Genomic DNA, 24,585 nt, shown 5'->3' with positions numbered 1-24,585 from the left:
CTGCTGTACAACCTCTCTGGGGGGTGTATTTCTCCTGTAACTGGGGCTCCTATGTCAGCCCTGCACTGAGGCTGTACAGCGCTGTATACTGCTGTACGGCCTCTCTGGGGGGTGTATTTCCCCTGTAATTGGGGCTACTATGTCAGCCCTGCACTGAGGCTGTACAGCGCTGTATACTGCTGTACGGCCTCTCTGGGGGGTGTATTTCCCCTGTAACTGGGGCTACTATGTCAGTCCTGCACTGAGGCTGTACAGTGCTGTATACTGCTGTACAGCCTCTCTGGGGGGTGTATTTCTCCTGTAACTGGGGCTCCTATGTCCGCCCTGCACTGAGGCTGTACAGCGCTGTATACTGCTGTACAGCCTCTCTGGGGGTGTATTTCCCCTGTAACTGGGGCTACTATGTCAGTCCTGCACTGAGGCTGTACAGCGCTGTATACTGCTGTACAACCTCTCTGGGGGGTGTATTTCCCCTGTAACTGGGGCTCCTATGTCAGCCCTGCACTGAGGCTGTACAGCGCTGTATACTGCTGTACGGCCTCTCTGGGGGGTGTATTTCCCCTGTAACTGGGGCTCCTATGTCAGCCCTGCACTGAGGCTGTACATCGCTGTATACTACTGTACAGCCTCTCTGGGGGGTGTATTTCCCCTGTAACTGGGGCTCCTATGTCAGCCCTGCACTGAGGCTGTACAGCGCTGTATACTGCTGTACGGCCTCTCTGGGGGGTGTATTTCCCCTGTAACTGGGGCTACTATGTCAGTCCTGCACTGAGGCTGTACAGCGCAGTATACGGCTGTACAGCCTCTCTGGGGGGTGTATTTCCCCTGTAACTGGGGCTACTATGTCAGCCCTGCACTGAGGCTGTACAGCGCAGTATACGGCTGTACAGCCTCTCTGGGGGGTGTATTTCCCCTGTAACTGGGGCTCCTATGTCAGCCCTGCACTGAGGCTGTACAGCGCTGTATACTGCTGTACGGCCTCTCTGGGGGGTGTATTTCCCCTGTAACTGGGGCTACTATGTCAGCCCTGCACTGAGGCTGTACAGCGCAGTATACGGCTGTACAGCCTCTCTGGGGGGTGTATTTCCCCTGTAACTGGGGCTCCTATGTCAGCCCTGCACTGAGGCTGTACAGCGCTGTATACTGCTGTACAGCCTCTCTGGGGGGTGTATTTCCCCTGTAACTGGGGCTACTATGTCAGCCCTGCACTAAGGCTGTACAGCGCTGTATACACACATAGTTTCTAGGAGATGTCGTTTGTAAACCTTCAGTTTATCACGAGCGTGAAAAACGCATCAAAACGCGTTGCACTCGCGCGGAAAAAACTGAACACAATTGCAGACAAAACTGACTGAACTTGTTTGCAAAATGGTGCGAGTTTCACTGAATGCATCCGTAGCCAATCCATCACGCTCGTGTGAAAGAGGCCTAACCATTGCTCCAACGGTTGATCTATTTTCACCAAGCTGCTTGGCGATTGCCCCGTAGCCCTTTCCAGCCTTGTGGAGGTCCACAGTTTTGTCTCTGGTGTCTTTTGACAGCTCTTTGGTCTTGCCCATGGTAGTAGTTGGCATCTGACTGACTGTGGGGTGGACAGGGGTCTTTAAAGAGCTCAGACAGGTGATACTAAGTTAGGTTAATGAGTGGAGTAGAGGTGGACTTTTTAAAGGCACAGTAAGGCCTCTTTCACACGGGCGTCATGTTTTTTGGCCCGTATAAGATGCGGGTGCATCACGGGAAAATGCACGATTTTACCGCGCGAGCGCAAAACATTGTAATGCGTTTTGCACGCGAGTGAGAAAAATCTGTTTGTTTGGTACACAAACCCGAACCCAGACTTCTTCACTGAAGTTCAGGCTTGGGATCGGTGTTGTGTAGATTGTATTATTATCCCTTATAACATGGTTATAAGGGTTAGGGTTTAATCCACTTGTTCGCGCAGCGCGGCTTCCCTTCTGTCTTCTTCTTTGAGGAAAAGGATCTTTGATGACGTCACCGTGCTCATCACATGGTCCATCACATGATCCATCACCATGTGATGAGCGCAGTGACGTCACCACAGGTCCTTTTCCTGTACACAGCAAAGAAGAAGAAAGAAGAGAAGCCGGCTGCGCGAACAAGTGGATTAAGGTGAGTTAAATAATTTATTAATTTTTTTTAACCCCTCCAGCCCTATTGTACTATGCATTCTGTATTAAGAATGCTATTATTTTCCCTTATAACCATGTTATAAGGGAAAATAATAATGATCGGGTCTCCATCCCGATCGTCTCCTAGCAACCGTGCGTGAAAATCGCACCACATCCGCACGTGGATGCTTGCGATTTTCACGCAGCCCCATTCACTTCTATGGGGCCTGCGTTGCGTGAAAAACACACAATATAGAACATGCTGCGATTTTCACGCAACGCACAAGTGATGCGTGAAAATCACCACTCATGTGCACAGCCCCATAGAAGTGAATGGGTCCAGATTCAGTGCGGGTGCAATAAGTTCACCTCACGCATTGCACCCGCGCGGAAATTTCGCCTGTGTGAAAGGGGCCTATGACGCCTGATGCTTTCAGCTTCATTCACACCACGTTTCGGGCTTACAGTTTAGGTTCTGTGTGTGTATAAGTTCTTTTGGACAGGGATGATAGGAGCTAAATATTGTGTGAGATATTGGGATGATGAGAGTGATAGATTGTTTAAGACAGGGTGACAACATGTGAATTCATTACACAGCTGCATGTCCTATCCATAGGTGGTCACACGCTTTATCAGGGGGCACCGCTGACCTTGTGTCGCCTTCTATTCGGAATATAACTAATATGGCTGCCACTAGAGCTCCTACAAGGTCTGTCACCCAGCCTTGTGGACTTGCTATGCAGTGATACAGAAATGGGAGAGGCATTGCTCCAAGAGTAATGTTCACACTTCTGCAGCAGTCAGACATTACATTGTAGTAATGGTGCATGCCCAGGACGTGGCACATAACCACTGTACCAGGGCAGTAATGTGTCCTGCTCATGGGGGTAGAGGTCAACGTCTGTGCAGTTACCGCTCCCTGACAGGACAACCTCACCACAATGGCACTGAGTCTGTCATACGAGATGATGGGATCGGAGAAAAGTGACGCAACTGCATCTTGTCCGACACAAAGAACATCAGTCCGAACTCAGAACACAGGAACGTCGCTCCCCATCCACCCCTAGAGCACAGGAACGTCGCTCCCCATCCACCCCTAGAGCACAGGAACGTCGCTCCCCATCCACCCCGAGAACACAGGAACGTCGCTCCCCATTCACTCCTAGAACACAGGAACGTCGCTCCCCATCCACTCCGAGAACACAGGAACGTCGCTCCCCTTCCACTCCTAGAGCACAGGAACGTCGCTCCCCATCCACCCCGAGAACACAGGAACGTCGCTCCCCATCCACTCCTAGAACACAGGAACATCGCTCCCCATCCACCCCTAGAGCACAGGAACGTCGCTCCCCATCCACTCCGAGAACACAGGAACGTCGCTCCCCATCCACCCCTAGAGCACAGGAACGTCGCTCCCCATCCACTCCGAGAACACAGGAACGTCGCTCCCCATCCACTCCTAGAGCACAGGAACGTCGCTCCCCATCCACTCCGAGAACACAGGAACGTCGCTCCCCATCCACTCCTAGAGCATAGGAACATCGCTCCCCATCCACCCCTAGAGCACAGGAACGTCGCTCCCCATCCACCCCGAGAACACAGGAACGTCGCTCCCCATCCACCCCTAGAGCACAGGAACGTCGCTCCCCATCCACTCCTAGAACACAGGAACGTCGCTCCCCATCCACTCCTAGAGCACAGGAACGTCGCTCCCCATCCACTCCTAGAGCACAGGAACGTCGCTCCCCATCCACCCCTAGAGCACAGGAACGTCGCTCCCCATCCACCCCTAGAGCACAGGAACGTCGCTCCCCATCCACCCCGAGAACACAGGAACGTCGCTCACCATCCACTCCTAGAGCACAGGAACGTCGCTCCCCATCCACTCCGAGAACACAGGAACATCGCTCCCCATCCACTCCTAGAACACAGGAACGTCGCTCCCCATCCACTCCTAGAACACAGGAACGTCGCTCACCATCCACTCCTAGAACACAGGAACGTCGCTCCCGATCCACTCCTAGAACACAGGAACGTCGCTCCCGATCCACTCCTAGAACACAGGAACGTCGCTCACCATCCACCGCTAGAACACAGGAATGTTGCTCCCCATCCACTCCTAGAACACAGGAACGTCGCTCCCCATCCACTCCTAGAACACAGGAACGTCGCTCCCCATCCACTCCTAGAACACAGGAACGTCGCTCCCCATCCACTCCTAGAACACAGGAACGTCGCTCCCCATCCACTCCTAGAACACAGGAACGTCGCTCACCATCCACTCCTAGAACACAGGAACGTCGCTCCCCATCCACCCCTAGAGCACAGGAACGTCGCTCCCCATCCACTCCGAGAACACAGGAACGTCGCTCCCCATCCACTCCTAGAACACAGGAACGTCGCTCCCCATCCACCCCTAGAACACAGGAACGTCGCTCCCCATCCACTCCTAGAACACAGGAACGTCGCTCACCATCCACTCCGAGAACACAGGAACGTCGCTCCCCATCCACTCCTAGAGCACAGGAACGTCGCTCCCCATCCACTCCGAGAACACAGGAACGTCGCTCCCCATCCACTCCTAGAGCATAGGAACGTCGCTCCCCATCCACCCCTAGAGCACAGGAACGTCGCTCCCCATCCACCCCGAGAACACAGGAACGTCGCTCCCCATCCACCCCTAGAGCACAGGAACGTCGCTCCCCATCCACCCCTAGAGCACAGGAACGTCGCTCCCCATCCACCCCGAGAACACAGGAACGTCGCTCCCCATCCACCCCTAGAGCACAGGAACGTCGCTCCCCATCCACCCCTAGAGCACAGGAACGTCGCTCCCCATCCACCCCGAGAACACAGGAACGTCGCTCCCCATCCACTCCTAGAGCACAGGAACGTCGCTCCCCATCCACTCCGAGAACACAGGAACGTCGCTCCCCATCCACTCCTAGAACACAGGAACGTCGCTCCCGGTCCACCCCTAGAACACAGGAACGTCGCTCCCCATCCACTCCTAGAACACAGGAACGTCGCTCCCCATCCACTCCTAGAACACAGGAACGTCGCTCCCCATCCACTCCTAGAACACAGGAACGTCGCTCCCCATCCACCGCTAGAACACAGGAACGTCGCTCCCCATCCACCCCGAGAACACAGGAACGTCGCTCCCCATCCACCCCTAGAGCACAGGAACGTCGCTCCCCATCCACCCCTAGAGCACAGGAACGTCGCTCCCCATCCACCCCGAGAACACAGGAACGTCGCTCCCCATCCACTCCTAGAGCACAGGAACGTCGCTCCCCATCCACTCCGAGAACACAGGAACGTCGCTCCCCATCCACTCCTAGAACACAGGAACGTCGCTCCCGGTCCACCCCTAGAACACAGGAACGTCGCTCCCCATCCACTCCTAGAACACAGGAACGTCGCTCCCCATCCACTCCTAGAACACAGGAACGTCGCTCCCCATCCACTCCTAGAGCACAGGAACGTCGCTCACCATCCACTCCTAGAACACAGGAACGTCGCTCCCGATCCACTCCTAGAACACAGGAACGTCGCTCCCCATCCACTCCTAGAACACAGGAACTTCGCTCCCCATCCACTCCTAGAACACAGGAACCTCGCTCCCCATCCACTCCTAGAACACAGGAACGTCGCTCCCCATCCACTCCTAGAACACAGGAACGTCGCTCCCCATCCACCCCTAGAGCACAGGAACGTCGCTCCCCATCCACCCCTAGAGCACAGGAACGTCGCTCCCCATCCACCGCTAGAACACAGGAACGTCGCTTCCCATCCACTCCTAGAACACAGGAACGTCGCTCCCCATCCACTCCTAGAACACAGGAACGTCGCTCACCATCCACTCCTAGAACACAGGAACGTCGCTCACCATCCACTCCTAGAACACAGGAACGTCGCTCCCGATCCACTCCTAGAACACAGGAACGTCGCTCACCATCCACCGCTAGAACACAGGAACGTTGCTCCCCATCCACTCCTAGAACACAGGAACGTCGCTCCCCATCCACTCCTAGAACACAGGAACGTCGCTCCCCATCCACTCCTAGAACACAGGAACGTCGCTCCCCATCCACTCCTAGAACACAGGAACGTCGCTCCCCATCCACTCCTAGAACACAGGAACGTCGCTCACCATCCACTCCTAGAACACAGGAACGTCGCTCCCCATCCACCCCTAGAGCACAGGAACGTCGCTCCCCATCCACTCCGAGAACACAGGAACGTCGCTCCCCATCCACTCCTAGAACACAGGAACGTCGCTCCCCATCCACCCCTAGAACACAGGAACGTCGCTCCCCATCCACTCCTAGAACACAGGAACGTCGCTCCCCATCCACTCCTAGAACACAGGAACGTCGCTCCCCATCCACTCCTAGAACACAGGAACGTCGCTCCCCATCCACCGCTAGAACACAGGAACGTCGCTTCCCATCCACTCCTAGAACACAGGAACATCGCTCCCCATCCACCCCTAGAGCATAGGAACGTCGCTCCCCATCCACTCCTAGAACACAGGAACGTCGCTTCCCATCCACTCCTAGAACACAGGAACATCGCTCCCCATCCACCCCTAGAGCATAGGAACATCGCTCCCCATCCACTCCTAGAACACAGGAACGTCGCTCCCCATCCACCCCTAGAGCACAGGAACGTCGCTCCCCATCCACCCCTAGAACACAGGAACGTCGCTCCCCATCCACTCCTAGAACACAGGAACGTCGCTCACCATCCACTCCTAGAACACAGGAACGTCGCTCACCATCCACTCCTAGAACACAGGAACGTCGCTCCCGATCCACTCCTAGAACACAGGAACGTCGCTCCCCATCCACTCCTAGAACACAGGAACGTCGCTCACCATCCACCGCTAGAACACAGGAATGTTGCTCCCCATCCACTCCTAGAACACAGGAACGTCGCTCCCCATCCACTCCTAGAACACAGGGTTATAGGCAGGGGCTCCCCGATAATCTCGGCTCTACCAGGGACTCAAAGTCCACCTCCTCCCAGCTGCCTAAGGTTAAATGTTTAGGGGCTGATTTTTCTGCACCCCAAGTGTCAGTGTCATTATCCTGTACCCCAAGTGTCAGTGTCATTATCCTGTACCCCAAGTGTCAGTGTCATTATCCTGTACCCCAAGTGTCAGTGTCATTATCCTGTACCCCAAGTGTCAGTGTCATTATCCTGTACCCCAAGTGTCAGTGTCATTATCCTGTACCCCAAGTGTCAGCGTCATTATCCTGTACCCCAAGTGTCAGTGTCATTATCCTGTACCGAGTGTCAGTGTCATTATCCTGTACCCCAAGTGTCAGTGTCATTATCCTGTACCCCAAGTGTCAGAGTCATTATCCTGTACCCCGAGTGTCAGCGTCATTATCCTGTACCCCGAGTGTCAGCGTCATTATCCTGTACCCCGAGTGTCAGCGTCATTATCCTGTACCCCAAGTGTCAGCGTCATTATCCTGTACCCCAAGTGTCAGTGTCATTATCCCGTATCCCGAGTATCAGTGTCATTATCCTGTACCCCAAGTGTCAGCGTCATTATCCTGTACCCCAATTGTCAGTGTTATTATCCTGTACCCCAACTGTCAGTGTCATTATCATGTACCCTAAGTGTCAGTGTCATTATCCTGTACCCCAACTGTCAGTGTCATTATCCTGTACCCCAAGTGACAGCATCATTATCCTGTACCCCAACTGTCAGTGTCATTATCATGTACCCTAAGTGTCAGTGTCATTATCCTGTACCCCAACTGTCAGTGTCATTATCCTGTACCCCAAGTATCAATGTCATTATCCTGTACCCTGAGTGTCAGTGTCATTATTCTGTAACCCAAGTGTCAGTGTCATTATCCTGTACCCCAAGTGTCAGTGTCACCATCCTGTACCCCAAGTGTCAGCATCATTATCCTGTACCCCAACTGTCAGTGTCATTATCCTGTACCCCGAGTGTCAGCGTCATTATCCTGTACCCCAAGTGTCAGTGTCATTATCCTGTACCCCAAGTGTCAGTGTCATTATCCTGTACCCCAAGTGTCAATGTCATTATCCTGTACCCCAAGTGTCAGTGTCATTATCCTGTACCCCAAGTGTCAGTGTCATTATCCTGTACCCCAAGTGTCAGTGTCATTATCCTGTACCCCAAGTATCAATGTCATTATCCTGTACCCTGAGTGTCAGTGTCATTATCCTGTACCCCAAGTGTCAGTGTCACCATCCTGTACCCCAAGTGTCAGCATCATTATCCTGTACCCCAACTGTCAGTGTCATTATCCTGTACCCCGAGTGTCAGTGTCATTATCCTGTACCCCAAGTGTCAGTGTCATTATCCCATGCCCCAAGTGTCAGTGTCATTATCCTGTACCCCAGGTGTCAGTGTCATTGTCATTATCCTTTGCCCCAAGTGTCAGTCATTATCCTGTACCCCAAGTGTCAGTGTCATTATCCCGTACCCCAAGTGTCAGTGTCATTATCCCGTACCCCAAGTGTCAGTGTCATTATCCCGTACCCCAAGTGTCAGTGTCATTATCCTGTACCCCGAGTGTCAGTGTCATTATCCCATGCCCCAAGTGTCAGTGTCATTATCCTGTACCCCAAGTGTCAGTGTCACCATCCTGTACCCCAAGTGTCAGCATCATTATCCTGTACCCCAACTGTCAGTGTCATTATCCTGTACCCCGAGTGTCAGTGTCATTATCCTGTACCCCAGGTGTCAGTGTCATTGTCATTATCCTTTGCCCCAAGTGTCAGTCATTATCCTGTACCCCAAGTGTCAGTGTCATTATCCCGTACCCCAAGTGTCAGTGTCATTATCCCGTACCCCAAGTGTCAGTGTCATTATCCCGTACCCCAAGTGTCAGTGTCATTATTCTGTACCCCGAGTGTCAGTGTCATTATCCCGTACCCCGAGTGTCAGTGTCATTATCCCGTACCCCAAGTGTCAGTGTCATTATTCTGTACCCCAAGTGTCAGTGTCATTATCCTGTACCCCAAGTGTCAGTGTCATTATCCTGTACCCCAAGTGTCAGTGTCATTATCCTGTACCCCAAGTGTCAGTGTCATTATCCTGTACCCAAAGTGTCAGTGTCATTATCCTGTACCCAAAGTGTCAGTGTCATTATCCTGTACCCCAAGTGTCAGTGTCATTATCCTGTACCCCAAGTGTCAGTGTCATTATCCTGTACCCCAAGTGTCAGTGTCATTATCCTGTACTCCAAGTGTTAGTGTCATTATCCTGTACCCCAAGTGTCAGCATCATTATCCTGTACCCTGAGTGTCAGTGTCATTATCCTGTACCCCAAGTGTCAGTGTCACCATCCTGTACCCCAAGTGTCAGCATCATTATCCTGTACCCCAACTGTCAGTGTCATTATCCTGTACCCCAAGTGTCAGTGTCATTATCCCATGCCCCAAGTGTCAGTGTCATTATCCTGTACCCCAGGTGTCAGTGTCATTGTCATTATCCTTTGCCCCAAGTGTCAGTCATTATCCTGTACCCCAAGTGTCAGTGTCATTATCCCATGCCCCAAGTGTCAGTCATTATCCTGTACCCCAAGTGTCAGTGTCATTATCCCGTACCCCAAGTGTCAGTGTCATTATCCCGTACCCCAAGTGTCAGTGTCATTATCCCGTACCCCGAGTGTCAGTGTCATTATCCTGTACCCCGAGTGTCAGTGTCATTATCCTGTACCCCGAGTGTCAGTGTCATTATCCTGTACCCCGAGTGTCAGTGTCATTATCCCGTACCCCAAGTGTCAGTGTCATTATTCTGTACCCCAAGTGTCAGTGTCATTATCCTGTACCCCAAGTGTCAGTGTCATTATCCTGTACCCCAAGTGTCAGTGTCATTATCCTGTACCCCAAGTGTCAGTGTCATTATCCTGTACCCCAAGTGTTAGTGTCATTATCCTGTACCCCAAGTGTCAGTGTCATTATCCTGAACCCCAAGTGTCAGCGTCATTATCCTGTACCCTGAGTGTCAGTGTCATTATCCTGTACCCCAAGTGTCAGTGTCACCATCCTGTACCCCAAGTGTCAGCATCATTATCCTGTACCCCAACTGTCAGTGTCATTATCCTGTACCCCAAGTGTCAGTGTCATTATCCCATGCCCCAAGTGTCAGTGTCATTATCCTGTACCCCAGGTGTCAGTGTCAGTGTCATTATCCCATGCCCCAAGTGTCAGTCATTATCCTGTACCCCAAGTGTCAGTGTCATTATCCCGTACCCCAAGTGTCAGTGTCATTATCCCGTACCCCAAGTGTCAGTGTCATTATCCCGTACCCCGAGTGTCAGTGTCATTATCCTGTACCCCGAGTGTCAGTGTCATTATCCTGTACCCCGAGTGTCAGTGTCATTATCCTGTACCCCGAGTGTCAGTGTCATTATCCCGTACCCCGAGTGTCAGTGTCATTATTCTGTACCCCAAGTGTCAGTGTCATTATCCTGTACCCCAAGTGTCAGTGTCATTATCCTGTACCCCAAGTGTCAGTGTCATTATCCTGTACCCCAAGTGTCAGTGTCATTATCCTGTACCCCGAGTGTCAGTGTCATTATCCTGTACCCCAAGTGTCAGCGTCATTATCCTGTACCCCGAGTGTCAGCGTCATTATCCCGTACCCCAAGTGTCAGTGTCATTATCCCGTACCCCAAGTGTCAGTGTCATTATCCCGTACCCCAAGTGTCAGTGTCATTATCCTGTACCCCAAGTGTCAGTGTCATTATCCTGTACCCCAAGTGTCAGTGTCATTATCCTGTACCCCAAGTGTCAGTGTCATTATCCTGTACCCCAAGTGTCAGTGTCATTATCCTGTACCCAAAGTGTCAGTGTCATTATCCTGTACCCCAAGTGTCAGTGTCATTATCCTGTACCCCAAGTGTCAGTGTCATTATCCTGTACCCCAAGTGTCAGTGTCATTATCCTGTACCCCAAGTGTCAGTGTCATTATCCTGTACCCCAGGCATTAGGACCCGAGGTGTCTGGACAGAAGCAGTACATTTCCTCCAGCTCATCCTTACCGTTCCAGAGAATCCCGCGGTATCCTACAGCTGGCAGCATTTTGAGGGATGGCTGCATTCTTGTTGGCGGTCATGGTCATCTCTGCCCTCTCTGGACCTAAGTACCTGGCATGGAAAACGAGACATGAATTAGACGCTTTTTTTCATGGCTTTTATTATCATCTTCAGCCGTCAGCAGTGCCCCTGAATGGTTCATCAATCTGTAGAGTTGTGTACCTACAATCACTGCATCCATTCTGCTATTTAATCTGCCTGTATGTCAGTCCTCACTTCAGTTCTGGAATTATACTCATTAGTCAGGAATCCTGGAGACACCCAGTTATAGATCCCTCCAAGAGACATACAGTGCTATGGAGGACACAGTGACTATAAATGAATAGAGGAACCAGTAACAATGCTGCACTGATGGCCAAGAATGGAAAAACTATTTCGTTTTTCCAGCTGCTACAAAATGCTCCTTGTTAGGCCCCCTGCACACGAACGTGTGCACCCCGTGGTCGTGCTGCGGGCCGCAATGCACGAATACAGTCCGTGGGGCAGCGGATCGCGGACCCATTCACTTTAATGGGTCCGCGATCCGGCCGTTCCGCAAAAAGATAGGACATGTTCTATCTTTTTGCGGAACGGAAGTACGGGACGAAACCCCACGGAAGCACTCCGTAGTGCTTCCGTAGGGTTCCGTTTTGTGCTTCCGTTTCGCATCTCCTGATTTGCGGACCCATTCAAGTGAATGGGTCCGCATCTGGGATGCGGAATGCCCGCGGAACGGCACCCCGTGTATTGCGGATCCGCAAATATGGTCCGCAATACGGCAACGAGAAGCACACGTTTGTGTGCAGGGGGCCTTAATAAACCCGTTCCAGAAGAGCAGGAATCATCAGGTCGGTGGAAATGCCGTTATGAGGAAAGGTCACGATAATGCCGGACCTTCCAAAGACAGAAAAGTGATGATCACTGAGATTCAAGGCAGAATACCATAATCGCCAGTTTACACACAGCGTCTCGGATTCTGAATCCCAGGTCAGAGGCGCACTAGAGCGAGACTTTCTGAACCTCGTTCACATGCAGCAGTAAAATCAGTGCAGATTTCAGGACATGTGACAACACACCAGGTAAAATCTGCAACGAGCCGCACACGTTGTAATGTCCACTGATTACAGCAGGGATCCGCAAAAAGCAAGAATCTGCAACCCGAATGGTCTGCCATTTCATTCTGCAGACTCTGTTCACATGTACACGGGAGCTTCTGTGCCAAAATTCCCCTATGGGCAGAGTCACTTCTGCCTCCCCTCCTTTTTAATGGAAGGCAGCCCTGAAAACTGCAGAGCGCTCCAGTGCTGCCTCCTATTGTAAGGAATGAGAGGCAGGAAGGACTAGGCCACTGGCAGAATTTTGGCATGTGGTGTCTGCACCAAAAACTTCACCAATCTCTAGATGTCTGAAGACAAAGAGTAGGAGGAGGTGAATCGGCCACAGGCCTATTCTTCCATCCATACTGACCATGCCTGAATAAAGGAGACTGTATGTCCAGGGGGATACATGATACAATATTTATACTGCAAATCCCAGTAAAAACAGAATTAGACACCGCGCACAGCCAATCAATCTAAAACACCCCCTCCTGCTATTCTTCTTCTTCTCCGAGGTGCAGGTCACGTTATATGGGGCGCAGATCTTTTCACAGTTCTTGTGGGTCTCTACAGATGTAAGGCTGCTAGTTCGGAGTTCGCCCCGGCCGGTGGCAAAAACTCCGGTATACTATTACTTGCGCTCACAGGGGAGCAGGTGACGTCACTACTAAGAGCTACGGGTCTTCAGTAGCATCAAAATCATTCCAACGCGTTTCGAGCAAGTTACGATGCTCTTCCTCAGGGAATCACTTGAATGCTACTGTTTCTTTCTTTATATAGACACCGCTTCTCTGCATACACTCTACCAGCGCCATGAGTCCACCTGCGCCTCATTCGAAACCAAACAATTCATCTTGGAATTAGGGCCCCTGGGTATGAGCGTATCCGTATTAAAAATCCATTGCGTTTCTTTCTTTGACATATTTTTAATAACATCTCCTCCTCTTTCCTCCTTTTCCAACCCAACAAATGACGATCCCTCAAATCTCCCATCATGTATTTTTTCTTTATATTATATATATGTTGACTTATTCGTTTTTTCAATTGTCTTTTTGTTCGCCCGATGTAAAGTTTTTCGCAGGGACATCTTATCGCATAGATCCCTCCTTGGGTATTGCATGTTATATGATCTTTAATATTATATTCATATGTGCCTTCCTTATCTGAGTTTGTTTGATAGTATTTTCGATGTTTTTCAGCACCCCATACATTTCCTAGATGGGAAGAAATCCTTCGGCAAATTTTTATAGATTTTTCTCCGACGGGTTATGGCGGCGCATTTTTTTATCGGTGCGATTATATTGCCTATATTTGCAGATTTTTTTTTATATTTTCTCAGAATGTGTGTCTATACATTATATGGGATAATTATAGGTGGAATTTTTTCATTTTCTCTCTGTGTGCTCTTCACAGTTTTTTCTGTTTTTTCTCTCTATTACATCATATAACAGTTGTTTTCTCTCAATCTGTCTAATCTCATCTTTTTGTTCCCTAAATTTGTCTACATTATATCCCTTGAATTTAAACTTATCGTGTAATCTTTCTGCCTCCCTCTCATATTCAGTCATCTCCGTACAATTTCTTCTAATACGCAGAAATTGACTTCTACGTATATTATCCAGCCATCGGGGTAGGTGGCAGCTTTCCCTAGCAATAAAACTATTTGAATCTGTGGGCTTCTCATACGTTTTTGTACATATATTTTCCCCAGTTGTATAAATGGTGAGGTCCAGAAAGTTGACTTCTTTAGTACCATAAATTGGAGTAAAATGTAAATAATACTCATTTTTATTTATTTCTATAAAAAATTTTTTTTTCATTTTTCAATGAAGCGCCGCCAGAGGACGAGGCCCGCCCAGAGCTCACCGTTGGGGTGTATGAATTCTTGCTCCCACCACCCATTGTATAGATTAGCGATACAATACTGTCTGCCTGCAGTCACCACTAGAGGGAGCTCACTACATACAAATTATACAGCCACCACTAGAGGGAGCTCACTACATACAGATTATACAGCCACCACTAGAGGGAGCTCCCTACATACAGATTATACAGCCACCACTAGAGGGAGCTCACTACATACAGATTATACAACCACCACTAGAGGGAGCTCACTACATACAAATTATACAGCCACCACTAGAGGGAGCTCACTACATAAGGATTATACAGCCACCACTAGAGGGAGCTCACTACATACAGATTATACAGTCACCACTAGAGGGAGCTCACTACATACAGATTATACAGCCACCACTAGAGGGAGCTCACTACATACAGATTATACAGCCACCACTAGAGGGAGCTCACTACATACAGATTATACAGCCACCACTAGGGGGAGCTCACCACATACAGATTATACAGCCACCACTAGAGGGAGCTTACTACATACAGATTATACAGCCACCACTAGAGGGAGCTCACTACATACAAATTATACAGCCACCACTAGGGGGAGCTCACTACATACAGTTCATACAGTCACCACTAGAGGGAGCCAACTACATACATATTATACAGTCACCACTAGAGAGAGCTCACTACATACAAATTATACAGCCACCACTAGAGGGAGCTCACTACATACAGATTATACAGCCACCACTAGAGGGAGCTCACTACATACAGATTATACAGCCACCACTAGAGGGAGCTCACTACATACAGATATATACAGCCACCACTAGAGGGAGCTCACTACATACAGATTATACAGTCACCACTAGAGGGAGCTAACTACATACATATTATACAGTCACCATTAGAGGGCGCTCACTACATACAGAATATACAGTCACCACTAGAGGGAGCTCACTACATACAGATTATACAGCCACCACTAGTGGGAGCTCACTACATACAAATTATACAGCCACCACTAGGGGGAGCTCGCTACATACAGATTATACAGTCACCACTAGAGAGAGCACACTACATACAGATTATACAGCCACCACTAGAGGGAGCTCACTACATACAGATTATACATCCACCACTAGAGAGAGCACACTACATACAGATTATACAGCCACCACTAGAGGGAGCTCACTACATACAGATTATACATCCACCACTAGAGAGAGCACACTACATACAGATTATACATCCACTACTAGAGGGAGCTCACTGCATACAGATTATACAGTCACCACTAGAGAGAGCACACTACATACAGATTATACAGCCACCACTAGAGGGAGCTCACTACATACAGATTATACAGCCACCACTAGGGGGAGCTCGCTACATACAGATTATACAGTCACCACTAGAGGGAGCTAACTACATACATATTATACAGTCACCATTAGAGGGCGCTCACTACATACAGAATATACAGTCACCACTAGAGGGAGCTCACTACATACAGATTATACAGCCACCACTAGAGGGAGCTCACTACATACAAATTATACAGCCACCACTAGGGGGAGCTCGCTACATACAGATTATACAGCCACCACTAGAGGGAGCTCACTGCATACAGATTATACAGTCACCACTAGAGAGAGCACACTACATACAGATTATACAGCCACCACTAGAGGGAGCTCACTACATACAGATTATACAGCCACCACTAGGGGGAGCTCGCTACATACAGATTATACAGTCACCACTAGAGGGAGCTAACTACATACATATTATACAGTCACCACTAGAGAGAGCTCACTACATACAGATTATACAGTCACCACTAGAGGGAGCTCACTACATACAGATTATACAGCCACCACTAGAGAGAGCTCACTACATACAGATTATACAGCCACCACTAGAGGGAGCTCACTACATACAGATTATACAGCCACCACTAGAGGGAGCTCACTACATACAGATTATACAGCCACCACTACGGGGAGCTTACTACATACAGATTATACAGCCACCACTAGAGGGAGCTCACTACATACAGATTATACAGTCACCACTAGAGAGAGCTCTCTACATACAGATTGTACAGTCACCACTAGAGGGAGCTCACTACATACAGATTATACAGCCACCACTAGGGGGAGCTCACTACATACAGATTATACAGCCACCACTAGGGGGAGCTCACTACATACAGATTATACAGCCACCACTACGGGGAGCTTATACATACAGATTATACATCCACCACTAGAGGGAGCTCACTACATACAGATTATACAGCCACCACTAGAGGGAGCTCACTACATACAGATTATACAGCCATCACTAGAGGGAGCTCACTACATACAGATTATACAGCCACCACTACGGGGAGCTTACTACATACAGATTATACAGCCACCACTAGAGGGAGCTCACTACATACAGATTATACAGTCACCACTAGAGGGAGCTTACTACATACACATTATACAGTCACCACTAGAGGGAGCTCACTACATACAGATTATACAGCCACCACTAGGGGGAGCTCACTACATACAGATTATACAGTCACAACTAGGGGGAGCTCACTACATACAGATTATACAGCCACCACTAGAGGGAGCTCACTACATACAGATTATACAGCCACCACTAGAGGGAGCTCACTACATACAGATTATACATCCACCACTAGAGAGAGCACACTACATACAGATTATACAGCCACCACTAGAGGGAGCTCACTACATACAGATTATACATCCACCACTAGAGAGAGCACACTACATACAGATTATACATCCACTACTAGAGGGAGCTCACTGCATACAGATTATACAGTCACCACTAGAGAGAGCACACTACATACAGATTATACAGCCACCACTAGAGGGAGCTCACTACATACAGATTATACAGCCACCACTAGGGGGAGCTCGCTACATACAGATTATACAGTCACCACTAGAGGGAGCTAACTACATACATATTATACAGTCACCACTAGAGAGAGCTCACTACATACAGATTATACAGTCACCACTAGAGGGAGCTCACTACATACAGATTATACAGCCACCACTAGAGAGAGCTCACTACATACAGATTATACAGCCACCACTAGAGGGAGCTCACTACATACAGATTATACAGCCACCACTAGAGGGAGCTCACTACATACAGATTATACAGCCACCACTACGGGGAGCTTACTACATACAGATTATACAGCCACCACTAGAGGGAGCTCACTACATACAGATTATACAGTCACCACTAGAGAGAGCTCTCTACATACAGATTGTACAGTCACCACTAGAGGGAGCTCACTACATACAGATTATACAGCCACCACTAGGGGGAGCTCACTACATACAGATTATACAGCCACCACTAGGGGGAGCTCACTACATACAGATTATACAGCCACCACTACGGGGAGCTTATACATACAGATTATACATCCACCACTAGAGGGAGCTCACTACATACAGATTATACAGCCACCACTAGAGGGAGCTCACTACATACAGATTATACAGCCACCACTAGAGGGAGCTCACTACATACAGATTATACAGCCACCACTACGGGGAGCTTACTACATACAGATTATACAGCCACCACTAGAGGGAGCTCACTACATACAGATTATACAGTCACCACTAGAGGGAGCTTACTACATACACATTATACAGTCACCACTAGAGGGAGCTCACTACATACAGATTATACAGCCACCACTAGGGGGAGCTCACTACATACAGATTATACAGTCACAACTAGGGGGAGCTCATTGCATACAGATTATACAGTCACCACTAGAGAGAGCTCACTACATACAGATTATACAGCCACCACTAGAGGGAGCTCACTACATACAGATTATACAGCCACCACTAGAGGGAGCTCAGGAGATTACTACATACAGATATATACAGCCACCACTAGAGGGAGCTCACTACATACAGATTATACAGCCACTCCTAGAGGGAGCTCACTACATACAGATTATACAGCCACCACTAGAGGGAGCTCACTACATACAGATTATACAGTCATCACTAGGGGGAGCTCACTACATACAGATTATACAGCCACCACTAGAGGGAGCTCACTACATGCAGATTATACAGCCACCACTAGAGGGAGCTCACTACATACAGATTATACAGCCACCACTAGAGGGAGCTCACTACATACAGATTATACAGTCACTCCTAGAGGGAGCTCACTACATACAGATTATACAGCCACCACTAGAGGGAGCTCAGGAGATTACTACATACAGATATATACAGCCACCACTAGAGGGAGCTCACTACATATAGATTATACAGCCACCACTAGGGGGAGCTCACTACATACAGATTATACAGCCACCACTAGAGGGAGCTCACTACATACAGATTAAAGAACCTCCACTAGGTGGATCTTTGAGTACATGGTGCTATTATTATTATTACTGTATACAGTGAGCTGCCCCTAGCGGTAAATATTGTATCATGTAATTATGTCTGGCAGGGGATTTGACGCTCTGTGCCAGACTTCTTGCATACGCGCTTGTCTGCAGATTTGCATAATACGGGTGAAGACTACGGTCATGTGCATGAGATCTTAGAAAAACGGAGCCCAGATAACAATAAATCAGGAAATCAATCCGACAGCGGGACAAGTCCAGGGATGGAAAGAAGAAATCTTCATCAGAACAAATGATGGAGATATGAATGGGCGCAGGTGCCACCAATGCTGTGGACCGCTGAGTCTTTTTGGGGCCCACATTTTACAACAAGCTTATTTGAACGGCCAATTAAGCTTAACAATAAAAATGTGTTACGGTTTTCCGATACCCAGTACCACGCTTGTACGGGTCACTGTCATCACATATCGTAGTATGACTGATGTAAAGGGGTCTGCAGGGTATGCTGGGAGTAGTAGTTTCACAACAGCAGGACAGCCACAGCTATATAATATGGAGGAAATCATTTGCTTGTCTTGCAATGATCTAAGATTACAAAATGGCTACTCCATTCGCATCCAGAGCTGTACTCATAATTCTTCTGGCTGCAGGTTCGAATCTATTCTCATTCTGTTGATAGAGGCACTTATCAAGGATGCGACAGCATGCCATACGGGCAATGAATCAGCAGGGGGCAGCAATGAGGGACCCAGGCCAGTAGGTCCTCACGTGTCATGATATGGGGGTCTCTGGAATAGCCTCTGCCCTAAAGTGCAAATGTCACCATCCCTGCTTCTGGGTAGGAAACCCTGACATGTGACAACCCAGCGGGGTCCCAAAGAATCGTATCCGCTCAAAATGGTAGATTTCACCCTGTCCCTTTAAGAAGGGTTCTTGAGGACAAGCTGGGATTTCCTCTACTTCATGATGTGATTTTTAAGGAACGTCTCATCACCCCCTTAAATCTAAGAAACCCCCAAACAAGTTCAGCCAAGTGCCAGTCCAGGGGGAGGGGGGAAGCGGGGTGTCCGGGGGCTGATTATAAATGCCGTTAATAAAAGAACCGTCTTTGCTCCAGGCTCAAGTGACCTCCCCGCCATGTGTTAAGTGTGTATGGTTATAAAAGGAACGCATAGGGGGAGGGAACCTCGAACCGTCCGCTAAGACGTTCCGACTCCCATAAATAGAGATATTCTGTATAATCCTAGAAATAACAGCTGGACGAGGAGTCGCAGGCGAGGCACCGCCGTGCAGGGCTCACAGGTGACCACATCATTACTGCCCACAGCGCGTCCAACAGATTTCAAGGAATTTTCCATTTTTATATAAATAAACTAGAATGTTTAATCATCATGTATGAAAAGGTCAACAACTTCCTAAAAGATTTTAGGGGACATTTATCAATAATGGCGTAATTTGTGGCAAAAAATACTAATATTACAAATCAAAAGTGGTGATTTGTTTCACCTCATATATCAAAACCTGGTTATTTGCCTATTTCTCTCTATTTGCGACATTTTAACAAGAATGGCACTAAAATGTGACTTATTGAAACTAAAATGCGCCATTTTAGCCACCCCATCCAGACCGCACTTGAGTCATTTGAAACATATTTGCAACATTTCCAGTGGTAAATTGCGACTTTTGTCTCGGGACGTTTTTGGCATTGTTTTGCCGCTCAGCTCACTTCTATCCTCCGGTTTTATTACTTACCGGTCACTTGTTCCTACGAGTTGGTTTTCTTTTCATAAATGCAACTTTTTACACAAACCACGGCCACATGAGCTGCTCTAGGCTAGGGCTACACGACGACAATTTGTATAATGATAGTCTAGTGTTGCACTGCGATATGTGACATGCTGCGACAGTCGCAAAAAATCCATTTGAAATGTCGCAGCATGTCGCAGTGCAACACCAGGGACTATCATTATAAAAATTGTCGCGTGACGTTGGTGCGACATCATGTCGTCGTGTAGCTCTAGCCAAATTGTCCTCAACAATAGGAGGATGATAAAAGAGGCCTAATATGCGCCAATTTAATAGCCCCGCCCACTTTGACATTTATAACTTATTTCTGGTGTGATGCATTCTTTATGGTGAAAAGTCTGGAGAAAACAGTTAATATTTGGCGCAAATCAAAACGCCATTCTTTTTGGCACATTTTTCGCCATAATTCTGGAGCAACATGTTTAGTAAATAAATGTCCCCCTTTGTGTTTCGAAACCTTAACATTTTCAAAATATCTGCTTGCTATCAGTGAACAGGAACATTCTAGTTTACATCCATGGTCTGAGGTTCTGCTACAATAACATGAGTTTAGACTATTCTCTCAGAAGAAATAACAGGTGCTCCAGACTGACAGGTTTACCTGCGCTGATACAATGTAACAAACCATCAGGGCAGGGTAGTGAATTACACTTCCGCTGTGAGCCTCTACTGGTGAACAAGAAATGTCCCATTCAATGACCGCAAGCAGAGGTCTGGACAATGGTGAGGAAATGATACTGTAAGACAGAGGCCGAACTCTTCATTATATAATTACATGTGCTGGACAAATCCACACACCATTATTGCCAACAACCTGCCTGTATACCATGTCTGAGAGGTAGTCACAGCCCCGCCCCCTGCTGATGACATCACTGATATAATGACCTGTGATCAGACATGAGATCCACACACCTTATACTACAGGAACATCTATTACTGCTGACAACCTGCCTGTATATCCTGTCTGAGAGGTAGTCACAGCCCCGCCCCCTGCTGATGACATCACTGATATAATGACATGTGATCAGACATGAGATCCACACACCTTATACTACAGGAACATCTATTACTGCTGACAACCTGCCTGTATATCCTGTCTGAGAGGTAGTCACAGCCCCGCCCCCTGCTGATGACATCACTGATATAATGACATGTGATCAGACATGAGATCACACACCTTATACTACAGGAACATCTATTACTGCTGACAACCTGCCTGTACATCCTGTCTGAGAGGTAGTCACAGCCCCGCCCCCTGCTGATGACATCACTGATATAATGACATGTGATCAGACATGAGATCACACACCTTATACTACAGGAACATCTATTACTGCTGACAACCTGCCTGTATATCCTGTCTGAGAGGTAGTCACAGCCCCGCCCCCTGCTGATGACATCACTCATATAATGACATGTGATCAGACATGAGATCACACACCTTATACTACAGGAACATCTATTACTGCTGACAACCTGCCTGTATATCCTGTCTGAGAGGTAGTCACAGCCCCGCCCCCTGCTGATGACATCACTGATATAATGACATGTGATCAGACATGAGATCACACACCTTATACTACAGGAACATCTATTACTGCTGACAACCTGCCTGTATATCCTGTCTGAGAGGTAGTCACAGCCCCGCCTCCTGCTGATGACATCACTGATATAATGACATGTGATCAGACATGAGATCACACACCTTATACTACAGGAACATCTATTACTGCTGACAACCTGCCTGTATATCATGTCTGAGAGGTAGTCACAGCCCCGCCCCCTGCTGATGACATCACTGATATACTGACATGTGATCAGACATGAGATCACTCACCTTATACTACAGGAACATCTATTACTGCTGACAACCTGCCTGTATATCATGTCTGAGAGGTAGTCACAGCCCCGCCCCCTGCTGATGACATCACTCATATAATGACATGTGATCAGACATGAGATCACACACCTTATACTACAGGAACATCTATTACTGCTGACAACCTGCCTGTATATCCTGTCTGAGAGGTAGTCACAGCCCCGCCCCCTGCTGATGACATCACTGATATACTGACATGTGATCAGACATGAGATCACTCACCTTATACTACAGGAACATCTATTACTGCTGACAACCTGCCTGTATATCATGTCTGAGAGGTAGTCACAGCCCCGCCCCCTGCTGATGACATCACTCATATAATGACATGTGATCAGACATGAGATCACACACCTTATACTACAGGAACATCTATTACTGCTGACAACCTGCCTGTATATCTTGTCTGAGAGGTAGTCACAGCCCCGCCCCCTGCTGATGACATCACTGATATAATGACATGTGATCAGACATGAGATCCACACACCTTATACTACAGGAACATCTATTACTGCTGACAACCTGCCTGTATATCCTGTCTGAGAGGTAGTCACAGCCCCGCCCCCTGCTGATGACATCACTGATATACTGACATGTGATCAGACATGAGATCACACACCTTATACTACAGGAACATCTATTACTGCTGACAACCTGCCTGTATATCCTGTCTGAGAGGTTGTCACAGCCCCGGCCCCTGCTGATGACATCACTGATATAATGACATGTGATCAGACATGAGATCACACCCCTTATACTACAGGAACATCTATTACTGCTGACAACCTGCCTGTATATCCTGTCTGAGAGGTAGTCACAGCCCCGCCCCCTGCTGATGACATCACTGATATAATGACATGTGATCAGACATGAGATCACACACCTTATACTACAGGAACATCTATTACTGCTGACAACCTGCTTGTATATCCTGTCTGAGAGGTAGTCACAGCCCCGCCCCCTGCTGATGACATCACTGATATAATGACATGAGATCACACACCTTATACTACAGGAACATCTATTACTGCTGACAACCTGCCTGTATACCATGTCTGAGAGGTAGTCACAGCCCCGCCCCCTGCTGATGACATCACTGATATGACATGTGATCAGACATGAGATCACACACCTTATACTACAGGAACATCTATTACTGCTGACAACCTGCCTGTATATCATGTCTGAGAGGTAGTCACAGCCCCGCCCCCTGCTGATGACATCACTCATATAATGACATGTGATCAGACATGAGATCACACACCTTATACTACAGGAACATCTATTACTGCTGACAACCTGCCTGTATATCCTGTCTGAGAGGTAGTCACAGCCCCGCCCCCTGCTGATGACATCACTCATATAATGACATGTGATCAGACATGAGATCACACACCTTATACTACAGGAACATCTATTACTGCTGACAACCTGCCTGTGTATCCTGTCTGAGAGGTAGTCACAGCCCCGGCCCCTGCTGATGACATCACTGATATAATGACATGTGATCAGACATGAGATCACACACCTTATACTACAGGAACATCTATTACTGCTGACAACCTGCCTGTATATCATGTCTGAGAGGTAGTCACAGCCCCGCCCCCTGCTGATGACATCACTGATATGACATGTGATCAGACATGAGATCACACCCCTTATACTACAGGAACATCTATTAGTGCTGACAACCTGCCTGTGTATCCTGTCTGAGAGGTAGTCACAGCCCCGCCCCCTGCTGATGACATCACTGATATAATGACATGTGATCAGACATGAGATCACACACCTTATACTACAGGAACATCTATTACTGCTGACAACCTGCTTGTATATCCTGTCTGAGAGGTAGTCACAGCCCCGCCCCCTGCTGATGACATCACTGATATAATGACATGAGATCACACACCTTATACTACAGGAACATCTATTACTGCTGACAACCTGCCTGTATACCATGTCTGAGAGGTAGTCACAGCCCCGCCCCCTGCTGATGACATCACTGATATAATGACATGTGATCAGACATGAGATCCACACACCTTATACTACAGGAACATCTATTACTGCTGACAACCTGCCTGTATATCCTGTCTGAGAGGTAGTCACAGCCCCGCCCCCTGCTGATGACATCACTGATATACTGACATGTGATCAGACATGAGATCACACACCTTATACTACAGGAACATCTATTACTGCTGACAACCTGCCTGTATATCCTGTCTGAGAGGTAGTCACAGCCCCGCCCCCTGCTGATGACATCACTGATATGACATGTGATCAGACATGAGATCACACACCTTATACTACA

At 48.3% G+C, this 24,585-nt stretch overlaps 1 protein-coding gene across 1 annotated transcript in view; it reads right to left on the bottom strand.

Moving 5' to 3' along the window:
- Positions 1-11,275, bottom strand: part of DENND2B (DENN domain containing 2B) — a 127,932-nt gene extending 116,657 nt beyond the window's left edge. The window contains exon 1 of the mRNA XM_040410751.1: positions 11,171-11,275. Coding sequence (XP_040266685.1) covers positions 11,171-11,250 — 80 coding nt within the window. The 5' untranslated portion in view covers positions 11,251-11,275. The remainder of the gene's footprint in view (positions 1-11,170) is intronic.
- Between the last annotated feature and the right edge of the window lie 13,310 nt (positions 11,276-24,585).

The sequence above is a fragment of the Bufo bufo genome, chromosome 10 (genome assembly GCF_905171765.1).
Source record: "Bufo bufo chromosome 10, aBufBuf1.1, whole genome shotgun sequence".
Classification (NCBI taxonomy): Eukaryota; Metazoa; Chordata; class Amphibia; order Anura; family Bufonidae; genus Bufo; species Bufo bufo.
The sequence above is the reverse complement of the archived record's forward strand: the minus strand, read 5'-3'. Positions and strand labels throughout refer to the sequence as shown.